The sequence below is a fragment of the Tiliqua scincoides genome, chromosome 8, assembly GCF_035046505.1.
Source record: "Tiliqua scincoides isolate rTilSci1 chromosome 8, rTilSci1.hap2, whole genome shotgun sequence".
Taxonomy (NCBI): Eukaryota; Metazoa; Chordata; class Lepidosauria; order Squamata; family Scincidae; genus Tiliqua; species Tiliqua scincoides.
This window is the reverse complement of record NC_089828.1, coordinates 11,390,608-11,408,475: the sequence shown is the minus strand read 5'-3', so window position 1 is coordinate 11,408,475 and position 17,868 is coordinate 11,390,608. Positions and strand designations below refer to the sequence as shown.

Genomic DNA, 17,868 nt, shown 5'->3' with positions numbered 1-17,868 from the left:
AAATTACATTCCAAAAGGTTTTATTCAATATATAATAGTAAAGTTATTAACAGAAATGAGAACGGGAGATTGGAAGCAAAAAAGAAAGTTCCCTGGATCAAGTCATCCTCAGAAGATCTTTCATTTAATACTGTGAACAGTTCTGATTGCCCCCTTCTAAAAAAAAAAAAGAAATTATAAAGCTGGATGAGGTCCAAAAAGAGAAGATCAAAGGGTTGGAGTATCTTCCCCAACAAAGAAAGGCTTCAAGCATTTGGAAAAACAAGATGACTAAGGGATGACTTGCATGTTGTGTGATGAGGAGATGAAATATTCTCTCTTCACAAGAACTCAGGGGTCACCCAATGAGATGAATTGGCAGCAGGTTCAGAACTGACAAAAGGAAGTCAACTTTGCATAATTGGCTGGTGGAATTCTCTGCAAGAAGATGCAAGGATGGCTGGTGGCTTTTAAGAGGGGATCAGGCACATTCATAGAGCGCACATCTATCCACCGCTATTAGCTGTGACAGTTAAATGGAATCTCCTGCTCAGGGTTGGAGTACCTCAAAATACCCAGTGCTGAGGACAAACCATGGGGGACATCTGCTATCTTCACGCTTCAGAGCCCAGTGATTCTGCCCCATAGTTGCTTGCTTCCACAGAACTCAATTCAAGCAAAAAAGTTCAGACACTCCTGTCCCAGGCAATGCTCCCAAAGGGGAAAGAAAAATGAAACTGCTCCTGCTCTATCCAATTTGCATTCTTTTAGGTCACCCTTATTCTGAAGGCATAATAATGTAGGTCAATTTTAATGAGCTATCTGGTGTGTGGTTTCCCCCATACACTATAGGGTAATTTTCATGAGCTTATGTTCCCCCCCCCCTTAATCTACTTCCCCAGCTCTTAACATGCACTCTTCCACTGCAATACACTCACTCTTTTGGCAAGGTACAGCACTTATCAGGGTGAAGGTATATAGGTAACATTGTAAGAGTGCCTACAGCAGATTAACAACCTGCTGTACAAATCTGGCATTGTGATGTGTGTTGTAGATGTAAATTCTAGCAACTCAAACACTGGATTGGCAGCCCTGTCCCTTAGTGCATCAAGGTGAGTATTGGCCTCTAAAAAAGACAGTATATGTACATATTGGTCTATGCACCTTGCCAAAAACACACACATTTAAAATATGATTGAAATTTGTTTCAGGGATTGGGATGTGAAAGTTAGTAACATAGGCACTAGCCAATAAGCACCCGCAGCAGCTGGCTTATACCAAGTTCAAACTGAGCACACCAGAGTCTTGCTCAAAGGAGGGAGAGAAAGCAACAATTGTAAATGCAGCAAGTGCTCTTTCAGATCACCCTCAGAGGAAGACAATGAAAATTTACCAGAAAGCGTGGAGGTTACTCTAACCAAAAGCTATTTTGGTTTTTTCCCTAGTAATAGTATATTGTTATATGCAAACTCTCTTACCCAGAAATGTTGTTCCACCAGAGGCAAGAGGAAAGCATTGATGGAAGCCTCCCCAGTAGCATTTTCCAGCCCTTCCATTTTCACACCCTTCAATTAGACCTATTAATAGGTCCACTCTATTTTCCCCCCACTGTGTACGTGTTTGCACAGTGTAGTGAACGTCTACCTCATACATCGAAACTTACCCAACAATTGCATTCTCTTGGTTTGCAAAAATATAGTGTAGGTACTGGATCTCATAGTCCTGCCAATGGAGACTGGAGTTTGAAATTCTCAATGTGATTTGCATTTTAGAAGGTATTGGGAAACAAACAAAAAAAATGCTAATTTATGGCATCTCACTGTGCAAGTGGGCTTTTGAAGTTCTTACTTCACCAAAGTAAAGTTTATTGTAAATTAGTTTGGATGACACCAAACTGCATGGTAGTCAAATGACATTAGCATCAACCTTTTTTGCACTTAATTAAACTAGGGAATGGTTGCACAATTAAACCAGAGGATGTAGCTTTGTAGTGGGTAAGATGCTTCATGTGCAGTAGGTCCGAGGTTTGATCCCTCACATCTAGGGGGGAAAGCCACTATCCGTCATCACAGATAATACTGAACTGCATGAACAAATGGTCTGACTCAGCAGACAGCTGTTTCATATGTTCACAAGCTTGCAAAATATGGACAGCCTGCCCCCAGTCAAAAAAAAAAACCTACATATAAAATGCAGTGACAGGTAACTCTTTTGTCAAAACTGCTCCAGACGTTTATTAAGTATTTATAGTTCTATCACACACTTCATCTAGAAAACACAGAGTATCTTGGGGCTCCCAGGAGTCCTCATCCAGACACAGCTCAGAATCCTGCCTTCCTGAAATTCACTGCTATAGGATTAATGCTGCCAGATCATGTACTAGCCTACCTCTTTGGTCACGTGTCTGGGCTTGGATGGCCACTTTCCTCCCCCCCCCAAAAAAATATGTGCTTTCATGAACAAGTCAGCACCCTAACTTCCCTGTAACAACCTGGTTCATGGAATGGGGACAAACCTAGTGATGGATAAATATGTACATGTGCCTCACTTATAAAATTTCCCCAGCCAGAGATGTTTTCATTCTGCAAGCACGGCAGATGCCTCTGCACCGACCTCCTACCTTGGCTCCATCCACACTGATTATCCGATAGCTGTTTCGCGTGCTGTCATAGAAGTAGGAAACAGTTACAGCCTGCTTGCTGGCAGGAACCCAGTTCTTCTTGGTGGTGGGGTCAATTTGGAAGACATGCGCTCTGGTGGTGAAGATGGGCTGCTCTCTGGAATAGGGAGGGACAGGAGAAATGGAATGCAACATGAGTTTGTGAAGGATGGAATGCCAATTCTCAATTCTGTTCCGTGACCAAGTCGCATTGATCAAGCCAAGTCCAATGTTCACAGTCTGAGATGAGAGAGAGATTACTGGAATTCTACATGTGGGAGCACAGCAGTAAAACTACCACTTGACTCAGCTCTCTTGTACCTATTCTGGGCCATAGCATCTGACATTTTAGCTCCTTCCAGCCAATGGCCTGCAGACCTGCCCAAGCCAAAACTGCTACTGCAGTGTTTTTATTTCCCCTGAGCTTACAAACAGCCAAACACTGAAACTTAAGGAATCAGCTCCTTTTTAACATGCACTGTCCCTTGATACAAGTCTGCAAGGTTTATAATACACCTCTTCCTGCCATCCTGACTTTTCACTAGCCAAGCAATGACCCAAGATGGTGGTTTGCAGACCCTCCATCTTCAGAACCGTTCCCCTAAACTTCATCTTTTGAGGAACCGCTGCATTACCTGCCTTGGAATCATGTGCACTGCAAAGGATTCTGGGACAACCTGGGTTGCATAGTAGATCCTGCAGAACACCTTTGGGCTTAAGGGTCCTCTCTGGTGGCCCATATGGACCTAGTGGGTGCCCTAGAACATACCTAAATTCCTGGGCAGCACCTTGCAGGAAAAGATTGGAAGTGACAGACAAGCCATCTTCCAGGAACACATTCTGCTATTACATATTGCAGGCTTGGGAATGAGGCAGATTTGGATTTGCAGTGCATCTCAGGATGACATGCATAGACTGGTTTCTCATTCCCAGTGACTGAACAGCAGCAAATCAAATCACAAGCAAAAACCAAAATTCTCTGGCTTGTACAAAATTGGTTATTTCCCTGTTACAGTGTGCCTCATCTGATGAGTTATGAGGACGGATTGCTTTTGTCTAGGATTTTGCATAATTCTGCTCACCAGTTTTAGAGCTTTGTGCTAGAATCTCCACCAGAAGAATCACAAGGGCAGGTCTATACAAGTGTCCCCCAGTATCCATGGATCCAGTTAACTGCAGCTCCCTAGAGCCCCCACCCCCCACCATTTCTAGAGGTGCTTTAAAGCTGTTATTAATTCTATTCAGAAGTAAGCCTATTGGGTTCAGTAAGACGGGCAGCCCAATCCTGAGTTTCCCAGCGACTGTTGCAGCAGGTACCAAAGCAGGTATCCAGCAGGTGCTGGGAAGCAGCCAGAGATCTTCTCAGGGGAAGCCCCAAGCCCAGCAACGGGTTGGCTATTTTGCCAGTGTAGACTTGAGAGACTCCATGTTGGGCCTTCCAGTCTGACACAGAGTTCAAGATGCGGCACAGCAGAGTTCCACTGATCGCCCCCTCCTGCCCTGTTCCCCCCCCCACCCTGCCTCATCCGCTCTCATTCCACTCTCCCTTGACCCCCAGAAGCTGCACCGTCATCCAACGGTTGAAGTTACCCCAGGTGGTGGCGCAACCTCTTCCTGCCAGTGCTGGCCAGACATCTGACTGGCACGGTCCCAGTGCCAGCGCTACCTGCTCACCGGCTGCCGTGGACGTGCTTTACGGCATGTTTATGGTACCCATCACCAGTGCTAGGGCTTGGTGCCAGGCTAGTTTAGGACTGGGCCCTTGGGGTGTAATCCTACCTTACACACTGGAAACAAACTCCTCTACCCTTTACTTTGGTTTAGCTTCATTACATTCACGTGAAGTGAGCTTACAGCAAGGCAAGCAGACCGCAGCCTAGAAAGGAGACTAAGAGCAAACATTAGGCCGCTTGCCTTGCTATAAGCTTTCTATTTAAAGTGTTTGTTCAAGCAAGACACATTCTCACTTCACACGAATGTAATAAAGCTAAACCAAGGTAATGAGGCTCAGGGATGGGGTCCCCCCTTATCTGTGGCTTACGATATCCAGTGGGGGGGGGGAGAAATATCCCCCATGAATACTGGGGACACCTGTATAAGCAAATTCTCTCGCATTGTGGCCCAGGGTGTGGGAGATGATCAACAAAATTTTGATTTTTTTTATTTTGAATTTCGATTAACAAAATTTTTGTTTTTTGATTTTTGAATTTTGATTAACAAAATTTTTGAATTTTGATTAACAAATTTTTTTTTAAAGAGTAGTTCGTACAAGCCTGCAATCTGCCCAACTTTTCATAAAGGAACCCCAAGACATTTCTTGGGAGTCCCAAAGTTCCCTAGAGCACAGTTTGGATGCCACTGCCCTAAGATTCTGAAATACACAGGAGTAGTCCCTGAATAGCAAGCTCTCTTTTCAGAGAGCTACACAACTCAGACTTCTGACTCCTGCATCCTGCTATTTCATAAGGGACAATAAGCAATTTTCAGAAGTCTTAGGAGTCTAACATTAACAGCGAAAATGTGCAATGCTTTAATTCTGGTCAGTTCAACAACAAAAGAGCCTCTGCAATAGCTAGCTGCAGAATGAATCTGTGCGGAGAGAATGTCTCTGAGGAGATTAGCAAAAGCTTAAAAATTCAGATACAATGAAAAAACATTACCACAGAAAGTCGCTATGCAAGTTGCTAAACGGGTAGCTTCAGTGAACGGGCCACAATGATAAATGAATTCAAATATAATGTGACAGTCACACGATACAAGGGAATGGTCACAATTTGCTCCCAAGCCCCTTTCCCACTCTAATGAGCAATCTTCAATGCACATCCACACTGCCAAAAAATCTATGTGGCCATTAACTGCTACAGAGGTGTGGAATGAGTTTCCCGGAGTTCTAAGCAGCCCAATTTCAGCAACAAGCTTTCCCAGGCTAATAAGATGCCCTTTTTATGTGAAGCAGTAATATTCTGCTTATTCAAACTACTCCATAAAACATGCAAAAAATATAAATCCATATGGACAGAAATGCAGCCTGCTCTTTTTAGAGCTCCATGTTGCTCCCAAGTGCTAGGAACTCCCTGAACAAGACTGCTACAGGGTCATCTAGAGAAGACAAAACTAGTGAGGGAAATCTCTATTACCTATTTGCAAGTACAGGTTGAGCACATGGGACTAGACAAGCACCCAGAACGAGCAAGGGCCCTATGCCAGTGCAGCACTGGTGGTAAGCCCGTTGTCAGAGGCACAGAGGCCAGAGCCAGATGGCACTGGGTTTCAGCACTGGGAAGACACCAGACTGGAACGGCCAGTAGTAAATGCTCCCGCTGGCCAGTGGTGAGGCTTTTTGGGGTGGGCGGGGAGGCGGAGGGAGGGTGAACTGGGCAGAGGGAGGACAAACCAAGGGGAGGATCAGGCCCAGGAGAGGGGTGGGGACAGCAGCTAAACAGCCAGCACAGCTCTGAGGAGACCCACTTGTGTCATCAGAACTTCATTTGGGGTAAAAGAACAAACGTTTCCTTCCCCAAAGCAGTTGCTTTGGCCCTGCAGGATACAGGCACATGGTGCCTACATTTTGGCACCATGGGACCTCGTAGCACCACAGCACAATAGGATTGGACTGTTAATCTATGAAACACAATCAATTTCCCCAATAGCACACAGAAGATCTCTGGGCTTCCTCAGAAAGCCTTCTTTTCAAGTACCTATACAGCTCAAACTACTGTCTTCTTCATTGTCTGCCCTCCTAACTACCAAACCGTGACTCTCTGGTTCCCACTCAAGCAGGTACAGAGTGCCCAGTAACCAGAAGCCTCCAGTCATCAATGCTAATTTAAATAGCTTCAAGCCATCAGTGGCCATTGAAGACACATCTTTATACAAAAAGAGACTTCTCCCCATGGTAATCTTCTCTGGAGTAATCTCCATTCCTTGATGCTGCTGCATCACCTTTTTCCAGTGCTCAGATCAGATCCCTTCCAAGCAAATACCTTCCACAATGCTTTAACTGATACTCGATAAAAGTCTGCCAAGGATAAGGGCCAAGCAGCCCTAAATTTGCTATAGTTTTGTACGATGGCACTTCAGCTGACTAGGCACTACACTTGTATAGTGCCTAGTCAGTTGAAGCGCCATCGTACAAAACTATAGCAAATTTAAAATCTTTAAAATTGCTCTGAGAGCAGCACAGAACAAAAACCACCGAACATTACACACTCATATCAAAGCCTTGCAATACATACCTAACCTACAAGTCATTTTTTGGTTCACTTTCAGTATGCAAGTGCTCAGAATCTTGCGCCTTATTCATCACTAGTTCACAGCTTGCTTTATTGGCAGTTTGTTTTCAGATGTCCTTGCAGATGTTATTTTCAGCTTATTTTAGGTATAGGATTTTATTTACTTTCATTCGTTTCTATATTCCATTAACCTCTATAGTATTTGGGTGTTTGAGAAAGTGTAGGGGAAAAAAGGCCTGCAAATTTGAAGGTCAGAAAAACATTTTTTTTTTCTTTTTACAAAATTTATGGTCATTTTATATGAATTTGGAGCATGGAATGGCACCAATTTTGGCAACAATATCACATCTAGTTTCAGAGATACGGAATAGCCTTTGAGAATGGTTCTACGTCATGGGGCAGACTTTCTCACGAGTAAACTGCCTGAACCATTCACTAACAAGACTATGCTGCAACTCTGAAACTAGATATGACAGGGCAAAACAGGTGCCATTTTTTGAATCAGTGCCCCAAAAATACCCAGGAATAGTCTAACTTCAAAGACAGCAAAATGTGTGTTGGCCTGTATTATTTATAAAAACAAGTCTCCGTGTACAGTCTAGCATTGATGAATGAAGCCATTGTCTATATGGGCATTTCTTATTGTGAAGGAGGTCAGGGAAACTAGTTGTCATTGGTCGGTTCCTACAATACACTCTGCACCAATACGAAGATCTACTAACCAGGCGTGTCCTGCACAATTGTGATCAGCTTGTAACTGTTCCATAGCATTCCTTGCTAAGTGACTCTTCACAGGCAGATTCTCCAAGCAACCTACGCTACCCTGATGCCAGGACAAAAAAAAAGGAGTTTAAAAGCTGCAAACCCGATTATGACAAGAGTGGGTGGAACACATGGCAATTTCTGCTTCAGAGTGTCACGTTCAAGATAACTTCCTCCTTCACAGTGTATGCACATTCAGAACCCAAAAAGAGAATGCTGGGTTTGTTTGTTTTTTTAAACGTTCACATGCCTATCATATATGCAGTGAATGATACACATACTACCAGAGTTTACTGCCGACTCTGTCACGAAGATGTTGACTTTAGGCATTTCAAAAATGCCAGCCTCCTTCCAGCAAGCAGCTCCAATATCCCAGTCATGTTCTTGACTAAGGGTGGCATTTTAAACAACTGTGTTTGTAAACTACTGTAGCAATAGAAGACAATAGATGACGGGAGGAAGAAGAACTGAAAGTCATGCCACACATTTTCTGTGTAGCCTTGGTCCAATTTCCACATCCCCATATGCTACCATAGTGAAGCCTAAATAAAAGGCTTTTACAGGTTCAGCCTTGTTATACACTGATTTTTTATACACGGATTTGACTCAACACAAATGGCCACTGCAAATGAGAAGGAATGTGTTGATTCCTGGAGAAGTGAAAAAATGCATCCCTTTAAAATAAGTTTTAAAAACTGAACAGTCCTTTAACAATAGCCTCCTTAATGAGAGAGAGAGAGGGCAGCTGGCTGACAATCCATTAATCCTTCTCTCTCTCCAGGCAACTCCTCCCTTCCCCCTGAACACATGAAAGAAAGGTGATCACTTTGCATTGGTGAAGGGAGGGACTGAGTGAAGCACCTTTCTAAGGCTTGGAGGAGAACTAATTGATGGATTGTCTTCTTAATGACTCTTATCTTACATCACAAAGGTCAGCAAGGCTGTTTTTAAATCACGGGAGCAATTTGTTGCCATCCACTGAACCCACTCGAATAATGAGACTCAATCTGTATTTGCATTTGTCAACAACCAAAGTATTCTTCCCCACTCATTCCTGCATCCACCCCTTCTGCTGCCATTGCCCTGTGCCTCTTCTAGATTGCAAACCCTTTGGCACAGGATCCTGCCTTTCACCCTACATAAAGCACCATACACATGTATGATACTGGGGGGGAAAAAGAGATACTGTTAACATAAGAACAGCCCTGCTAGATCAGGACATAGGCCCATCTAGTCCAGCTTCCTGTATCTCACAGAGGCCCCACCAAATGCCCCAGGGAGCACACCTGATAACAAGAGACCTGCATTCTGGTGCCCTCCCTTGCATCTGACATAACCCATTTCTAAAATCAGGAGGTTGCACATACACATCATGTCTTGTAACCCATAATGGATTTTTCCTCCAGAAAATTGTCCACTCCCCTTTTAAAGGCATCTAGGCCAGATGCCATCATCACATCCTGTGGCAAGGAGTTCCACAGACCAACCAAATGCTGAGTAAAGAAATATTTTCTTTTGTCTGTCCTAACTCTCCCAACACTCAATTTGAGTGGATGTCCCCTGGTTCTGGTGTTATGTGAGACTGTAAAGAGCATCTCTCTATCCACTCTATCCTTCCCATGCATAATTTTGTATGTCTCAATCATGTTCTTAAGTGGTGGTTGTGGGCAGGCATAAAGTAGAAATATCAGAATTAGAACCCAATGTTTCCTAAAGATCTTATACAACAAAAAGCACATATCTAGGCAAATTTAAGCTACAAATCTATGCAAATTTGCTTGGCAAGGCCAACTGAACACAATGGGACCTACTTTTGAGTAAACGTACACAGCCAGCTTCTCCAACATACTTTTTTAAAAAGTACTTAGATATTTGTTGACTCAATATTTCAGTTGTTGTACATTTTTTTTAAACTACTGCAACTTAGGGCTCAATCCTAACCCCTTATATCAGTGCTTTCCAGCACTGGCATAGCAGTGCCAATGGGACATGTGCTGCATCCTGCAGTTGGGGGGCACTCACAGAGGCCTCCTCAAAGTAAGGAAATGTTTGTTCCCTTACCTCAGAGCTGCATTGCCCTTATGTCAGTGCTGGAAAGCACTGACATAAGGGGTTAGGATTGCGCCCCGAGTCTAAGAGTCTGGGAGGAAATGAGCTAAGTCTCAAAATGAACTATAGTAAACTTTGATGTAGGAATAAGCAGCAGGAAAAAAAACATTTTAATGAAGAAACTTAGTTGACTTTTTATTGTATAGCCTTAGTAGTACATGGTTTGTGGGGGAGTGTGCCAAGCCACGCTCCTACACTTCAGAATTTACCCCACACCACTTCTTGCACATCCAGTTGAATTCAGAGCTTCGTGATACATTAAACCACAGTTCTGTGTGTCAGCCTAGCTAGGAAACTGAGACTTAAGTCACAACTAGAAATCAGAGCAGTAAGGCACAAGCCCATCTCCAAGCTATAAATTAACACTGAGGGCAACTGTATTTATATTTATGCATATTAAAGTGGTAATTATGAATTGAATATTCTCACAGTCCCAACCTAAACACTTAACATATTTAAAACACCATAAAAGCAAAGAGATTTGAAAAAGTCCACTTTGGGGCATTCATGCATGTGTGTCATTAATAATATACCCAAATGCTAAAGAGTTCCCTTCAGGCTAGTCTTCCATATGTATAAGAAAAATTGAATAAACCAGTTAAACCTTTTTCCTAAACACCAAACTAAATTACAAATTAAAGTTGGATGTAATTTTTAAAAAAATTATAGTTCTGCATTGAGCACAACATTGATCCCACAACCAGAGTACCCTTTGATTTTGCAAGCCAGGAAAAATAACTTAGAAGCTGCGATAATGTACTGCATACTGTATTTGGATCCATGAAAACACTGAGAGTAACCAGCATGCAGTCCTGTTACAGAATTAGGAAACAGGTTTCAGAGTTATGGCTATCAGTAGTAAACTGATTTCTTAAATGCAGAATACTGAGCTTTTCACATATAGGGCTGGCTGATAACAGCAAATGGCAATTCAGGTTTTTGCTTCTATGCTATGCATGGACTGCAACTGAACAAATGCTAATCACCAAGAAGTGAACTGAACAGGAGCCAAAGCAGATACCTGACCTGAGGGTTAGGTGATTCATTCCCCCTCTTGGGCAGTGAGGAGGTTGAAGGCAGCCTGAGCTGACATTATCTGTGAGAGAGAAAAGCCGAATACAAAGGAGAGAATGAGACAAGAGCTGGGGTACCTTCTGGAGCAGGGGTGCCCAAATCCCAGCCCTGGGGCCACTTGCAGCCCTCGAGGTCTCCCAATGCGGCCCTCAGGGAAACCTCAGTCTCCAATGAGCCTCTGGACCTCCGGAGATTTGTTGGAGCCTGCACTAGTCCAACGCAAATGCTCTCAGTGTGAGGGCGACTGTTTGACCTCTCACGTGAGCTGTGGGATGAGGGCTTCCCCCACTGCTTGCTGTTTCACGTCTGTGATGCAGTAGCGGCAGCAAAGGAAAGGCCAGCCTTGCTTTGTGCAAGGCCTTGAGCTATTGCAAGATCTTCATTCATTCATATAAGATCATCTTTAATATATTAATTTATGTAAACTTATGTAAATTTATTCAAATTTTAAATGTAAATTAATCATTTTTTCCCCTGGCCCTGACACAGTGTCAGACAGATGATGTGGCCCTCCTGCCAAAAACATTGGACACCCCTGTTCTGGAGTACAGGACTGCTAGTTGCAGATGTAGCCTATTGTTGCTCTCAAGAGCAGGAAACTTAATTCAGTCCAGATGCCCAAACCTGTGTATTTGCAAATATAGCTCTGGACACCGTCAAAACATTTTCTTTGATAGGAATTCCTAGGGATCATGTAAACAAAGCTACACAATAAAGTTCCCCAAGAGGCAGATTGTGTTGCTACATCACCCACCAGAACTGGAACTCTACTTTGAAAAGCAAAGGGTCTCACAATCAGGCAGCGCTTGAGCAATGGCTTTGGGAAAAACTTATTTGACCACTATTTGGGGGGGGGGGAGAATCAGCATTTTCAAAGTTAGATCTATCCATGACAAATGATTATAACAGCTAAATGCAAGTCCCATATGTCGAGGATGTGTACAGTGGGCCCTTTTTATCTGTGGCCTTAGTATCCGCGGATTTGACTCAATGCAGATCCCAAGCCCATGCTGGAGGGTCACATTCCGACCTCCTGAATGTGACCGCAAGTGCCTTTTAGAAGACTCTGGGAGACCTTCTGAGGTGTGCAGAGGTTGCACATGACCCCTCCCCACACCTCAGAAGGCCTCCCAGAGGTTTGCCAGTAGCCCCTCCCCTGTGGATTTCACCAGAGTTATTTCCCTTCAAGCAGTGGCATTGTTAGGGGGCCACAGGCCACACTGGGTGACACCACTACTACTGGCCAAAATTTTTAAGAGTATTTTTGAATAATACCATCATGTTATATACATCATTCATTGTGTGATTTCATGCAGAATGCAATGAAACAAACCATGTTTAAATATCTCTATTCTATTAAAATGTATAGCCAAAAAACCAGCATCACCACATTCACCACCCAGGTCATTGCCCCACCCACTTCATGGGAGGAGGTCAATTATGAGGGTGACGTGTTGGCCTTCCACACTGGGTGACATAAACGCACTGCCTTCAAGTCTGCTTCATACTCAACTCTGCTTACATAGAGAAGCAAATCTGGCAAGTAACCCAATACTTAGCAGAGGAGATATATGCTGGTTTAAGACAGTCAATTTCAAGCCAAAAGATTTTTACACACACACACACACACACACACACAAAAATTAAAGCCTGCATTGGAGATAATCCATAGCAGCCAAGAATGTGATTAGTAAGTAACAGCATTGCAATTACTTTTATCTTAAGCCTCCACATGTGGACATGGAACTTCTTGTTCTTCAGAGTAGCACACACACAGTTGAAGGATTCCCCCCTTTCCCCCCAATTCCATTACATTTAAAGTATTGACAATAATAGGGACAGACAGGTAGGCCAACCAAGCTTTTTTAGACTGCTAGCAACTAGCACTGATAGGGATAGGAATAATGTCACTTATGGATTGACAAATGGAACAGATAGACTAATTGTATTTTAGTGTCTTTTGACAGCTTGCAAATCGCACAACCATACGGCAATTATTTCCACTGTGTTGAAAATACATTAACACTTACCACCCCCAAACAAAGCATTTTTAAAAAGTTAGAATCTAGGGTAAATGGAACACTGTCAAGTACCAAGCCACAAAAATGAGCACGGCACATTTGTACCAGAATCCTAGCTGAGGATTAAGCCTAGAGCCCAAGGGGGAACACAGTTATTGATCCAGCTGACTGTGTGATGGGTCATTTGGATGGCGTACATCGCTGTTATGGCAACCGGGTGATGTTGAATCAGGGCACGTTTGCACAGGCAGCTGCCTGTATGTACAGTTTGGCCCTGCAGATCACTACTGGAAGCCTCACCACAAAAACAGGTACTTGTTCTGTGGAACAGACCCACACTAAGCAAAGGTGTGCTTGAATTAGCTAGAAATAAACTTTTCCACCAGGCTGCTCCTGCACAGAGCTGATCGAGTTAGCACCTGAAACAGTTAGGGTGCTTATGAGGATAAACATATTTGTAACCTCATGAAGGTGATATTTTTGGATGAAAAAGTGTATTACCATCTTACAAATGTGAATATATATTATACAAGGAAGAGCACACTCAGTGTGGGCGAACAGACAGAGCTTTAACACCTACATAAAAAATTGTTATTCCAATAAACAATAAAATCCAGTTTTGTACAAACTTGTTTAATTGTAGTGTTTTCTTCATAAAGTACATCATAAAGGTTAGTTAATTAACTTCATCATCAAAAGCTAGTGCAGTCAGCTAGAGTTGATGCCTTTCAGTTATTCTTAAAATTAAACAATTTTTGGAAGAGTAGAAGATACACATTTGTTCTTATTTGCTTACACAAAAGGCATGAAAAATACAGCTTTACAGGTCCAGGCATGCAAATTTATCATCTTATTCGACAAAGATTAAGTCTTGCATGCAGACTGTGCATCAGGGACATTGAAGGGGCTACGATGTAATATGTAATGTTTCCCAAACTGTGGATCTGTGGCCCATCAGTGGGCCATTACCCAATTTTTGGTGGTTCACAAAACTGATAGGGTAGATTAGGCTATGTGCATCAAGCGTTAAACAACCTGCTACTTGGGGCTGCCCAGTCATCATCACCGCCAGCGGCTTGAGCAGCTGGTAAATGAAACTTTTTTTTAGGTAGGTCCCAATGCTAAGACGTTTGGGAACTACTGAAATAAGACAGTAAATCTTGAACAAAAGAGGATACCCTAGACCAGGGGTCTTCAAACCCCGGCTCGGGGGCCAGATGTGGCCTGTGGAAAGCCTCTATCTGGCCCACGGCCAACCTCTTGTCCCCTGAAAGCCTCTGGCCCACTCAACTGAACATGACCAGAACTGTGCTCTGATTCTGTCTGGAGGGTGTTCTGAGGGCCAGAGAGGTTGAATGAATGAGACCATGTATTCATTTATTCACTCATCTAAGTTCCATCTCAAATTTATTTATTTAAATTTTATATTTAAATTATTTTTCCAGCCCTCAACACCACCCCAGATATTTGATGCGGTCCTCTGGCCAAAATGCTTGGAGACCACTGCCCTGGACTCTTCTCACTTGAAGCTCCATTCGGCGACAGATTGGTATATATGCCAAAGATTACAGCCAGACTGGAAGTATTTAAGTATCAGGGAAGGGTCCTTGAAATAACAGATACATTCTGCAGTGTTTCCTCTGAAAAGTGTCTTTAACCAATGTGGACATGATTCAGTCAGTAGCTAAGAAGTTTAAAGCCCCATTTACTCCACTGGGAAAGATTTAAGCCAGCAATTTTCTCACTGAAATCAACAGCATGGAGCATTGGCTAACTCTGGCTGGAGCTCACAGTCTCTTTGAAACCTGGTTCAAACTCTGCTCAATCCCAGCATCCCACCATCTTTGTTCTGTTTTCTTACTTGAATGAGCACAAATGCTCAAAGTCGGACTAAGAATGTGGCAGGATGCCAAACTATATCAATTAGTGCATGAAGCATTTCTGTCCACATCCATAAAACGTACAGAATTCCTGCGCTGACTTCAAAACTCTGTCCAAACCTGCACATGTTTTTATTCTGAATTAACAGAATGAATTTTTGTTACCTCATTTGCCTCTGACCACTAGTAAAGACCAATAATGCAAGATCAAACTGAAAGGGAGAAGTATGTGCCAATTCTACTTGTTCCAGGAAATGGCCTGAGACAGCTCCTTTCCTGAGACAAACTGTACTGGTTTTAAACCAAAGAAGAGCAGATTCCCAGTCTGTCATTATTTCAAGATTCCCACAACGCTTTACTCCTAACTCTGGTTGAATTCTGGCAGGACTTCCAAATTTCAGAATGAGTTCTACGCATGTACCATAAATTAGGGGATGGGAGTGAGGGTGGAATGAAAAAATATGGGGAAAAAATTAGCAGACGTCCCATTTCCAGGTTTTTTAAGAACTACAATTGCATTTAGTTAAAAACACATTTGTTGGATGACTACCATTTACCACTGGTAGACTACCAGTTTAACATTATAACACTGAAAATAATGAAAAATTAATGTATAAAACATTATTTACAGCCAAAGGACACCAAGAAATTAAAGGATGCATACCTTTAGTGAGAGAGTGTTTTAAATTTTCTTTTGGTGTATTTGAAAGGGGGAAAAGACAGGAGTAGGAACCCCTTTATCCAACTTGCAATATTCCAGAACCACACCTCCAGAACAGTAGCAAATTCCAGCAAATTAAGGCTTTATAAGGCTTGTGTATTGGGCGAGACTTTCAGTGATCTGCCTAGCTCTCTTGATCTGAAGGAGGAAAAGCTGAAATGTGGCCAGTCACTTGCGGACTCCTCTCATGCACTAGAAAGTGGGTCTCGTGTTGCGAATTAGGTTTTAAGCCATTTCTGCCCAATGTTGCATCGATCAAATGTGTATAACTGTCAAAAATGGGTTCAGGTGGTTCCCAGCTCTTGGCAAACTAAAGACCACTTTCATAAGGGTTAGAAAACTGGGAGCACAGCACAAGTCTCCCCCTCCACATGCTTCAACTCTGATGCAGTGTTGTATCTGCATAGCTGCTGCTAACCATAGTCAACCTTTCAGGGTTGCCCTTATAACCAGAGTATGACGCAGGCTTGCAAATCTTGGTTACAAGGGAATCTGGCAGACATGCTAAACACAGAAGGAGATCAAAAGAACACCAGGCCATGCCACACTCTGAATTTACTGAACATGATTAGCATATTAGGAACATTACATTTGGAGCAGGCTATAGCAGGAATTAGTTTATGGCCAGAATTTCTGCCTCCAGGCAGGCCAGCTGCACATTGGTCAGAAAATGTAGTAGCTGCATTCAGATCATTCATCAATTTAATGCTCATTTGAGTTAACAGGAAAAGGGGAAATACACATTAACCATTAAGCATACATTGCACATTTATTCCCATGCATCTCTTCTTCTTCTTTGAGTGTACTGCAGAGGTTAATAGAGGCCAGAACATCAAAGTCTCTTGACCACCACCACATTTTATGTCCCGCCGCTGAATCTACGTAACCATAATGGCCATTTCAGAGCATGTTGTGAAGTGCCTGCAAGAGACTTATTTATTATTCACTAAAGCAGCCTCTTACAGTCCTGGACAGAAAGGATATTTAATACAAAAAGCACTTGATAAAAATTCTACTTCCCACAGACTGACAGCGGCCACAGCTGGGACCCAACACAGCAGAGGAAAGGAAACCACAGCTAACATACATGAGAGGATGAGGAAGAAAAATGTCTGGATTACTGAGACACTGCAAAGCAACTGTTCTGCCACTGTTGTTAAATAAAACTGCTTGTGAAAGGGATGTTTCCACCTCTGTCATTTTACTGGGGAAGAACAGTGCACATTTCTTCCTCCAGTTCATGGATTGGGGTAGGGCCATAGCTCAAGCACCTGCTCTGCGCAGCGGTCCCAAGTCCAGTTCTGGGAGGGCTGGGGAAACCCTCTGTGTCTGCAGTTGGTCAGTGTCAACAATACCAATGGACCATAGATTTCTGACTCATCTTAAGGCCACTTCACATGTTCCCAAGATATCCGACCTGTCACATGCTTGTGCCCCACTTCCAAGTGGTCAGAAGTTCCAGAGGAACAGTGTTCCCTGAATTTGGTCTTCCTTGGAGAAGAATTTTTGTGGTGCCTTTGTGACAGTCACGTTATTTACAAATGTACAGGTGCAAGCTCTGAATGGAATCAGTAGCACACTCCTGCAAGCATCTTGTTGGCAACCTTCAGTCTCGAGAGACTATGGTATCGCGCTCTGAAAGGTGGTTTTGGAACATTGTCTAGCGTGGCTGAAAAGGCCAAAAGGCCAATTTGGGAGTGAGCAGCTATTTAAGCATGCTAGCTGCCAGCTTTCCCACTTGACTTCCATTCCAGTCTCTGCCAGATCATATCATCTTTTTTCCCCTTAGGATTCCTAGCTCATGGTGACCATGTCTCTCCCACTGATCACAGAAATGCAAAATTGAGTCACCCAACACACCTCAGCCCCTCCTCCTAGGTAAATATACAGGATCCTTATAGAGGTTCCCTTTCAGAAAGTTGTAGAGAACCATTAACTAGCATCCTGATTTATTAACTTAAACCCTGGGCCCCCTTCATCCTCCCCACAATCCTTAGCTTACCCTACTGAATTCTTATCTTAACACAAAAAGTTTGTCAGCCAGAACTCTATCATGTAAGATAATCTATTAGGTTCCTTCCAAATCTATGATTTCATAAATTTGTAACAGTATGTTATTTTGCCTGTGATTTCATTAGTGTTTGTAACTCACTTTGAGAAGAATTATTGAAAAGTGAGTTACAAGTTACAAAGAATATAAAAGAAAATCTCAGGTTATGCTTAAGTGCCACCCAAACATTCCATCTATGAAGACAAGAAGCAACAGGAAGTGTACAGGCTCAATTGAACTTGGCAGCTACTCCAATATGCTACTACTAAAGCAATTACAAGAAACCTCAGTTTCAACAATACACCCTGCATTTCAATCAGAGCAAGGATATGTTCCACTTCAGGATCTTACCAATTCTTCATCACAAAGGTAAGATGGTAA

General features: G+C 42.9%; 1 protein-coding gene across 2 annotated transcripts in view; it reads right to left on the bottom strand.

Moving 5' to 3' along the window:
- The window catches only part of HOMER2 (homer scaffold protein 2), a 79,992-nt gene that overhangs the window by 40,718 nt on the left and 21,406 nt on the right, over positions 1–17,868 (bottom strand). For both annotated transcript variants that reach the window (XR_010794842.1, XM_066636560.1), the window contains exon 2: positions 2,600–2,756. Coding sequence is in view for 1 of the 2 variants with exons in the window: in XM_066636560.1 (XP_066492657.1) it covers positions 2,600–2,756 (157 nt within the window). In the remaining variant the exon portion in view is untranslated. The remainder of the gene's footprint in view (positions 1–2,599; positions 2,757–17,868) is intronic.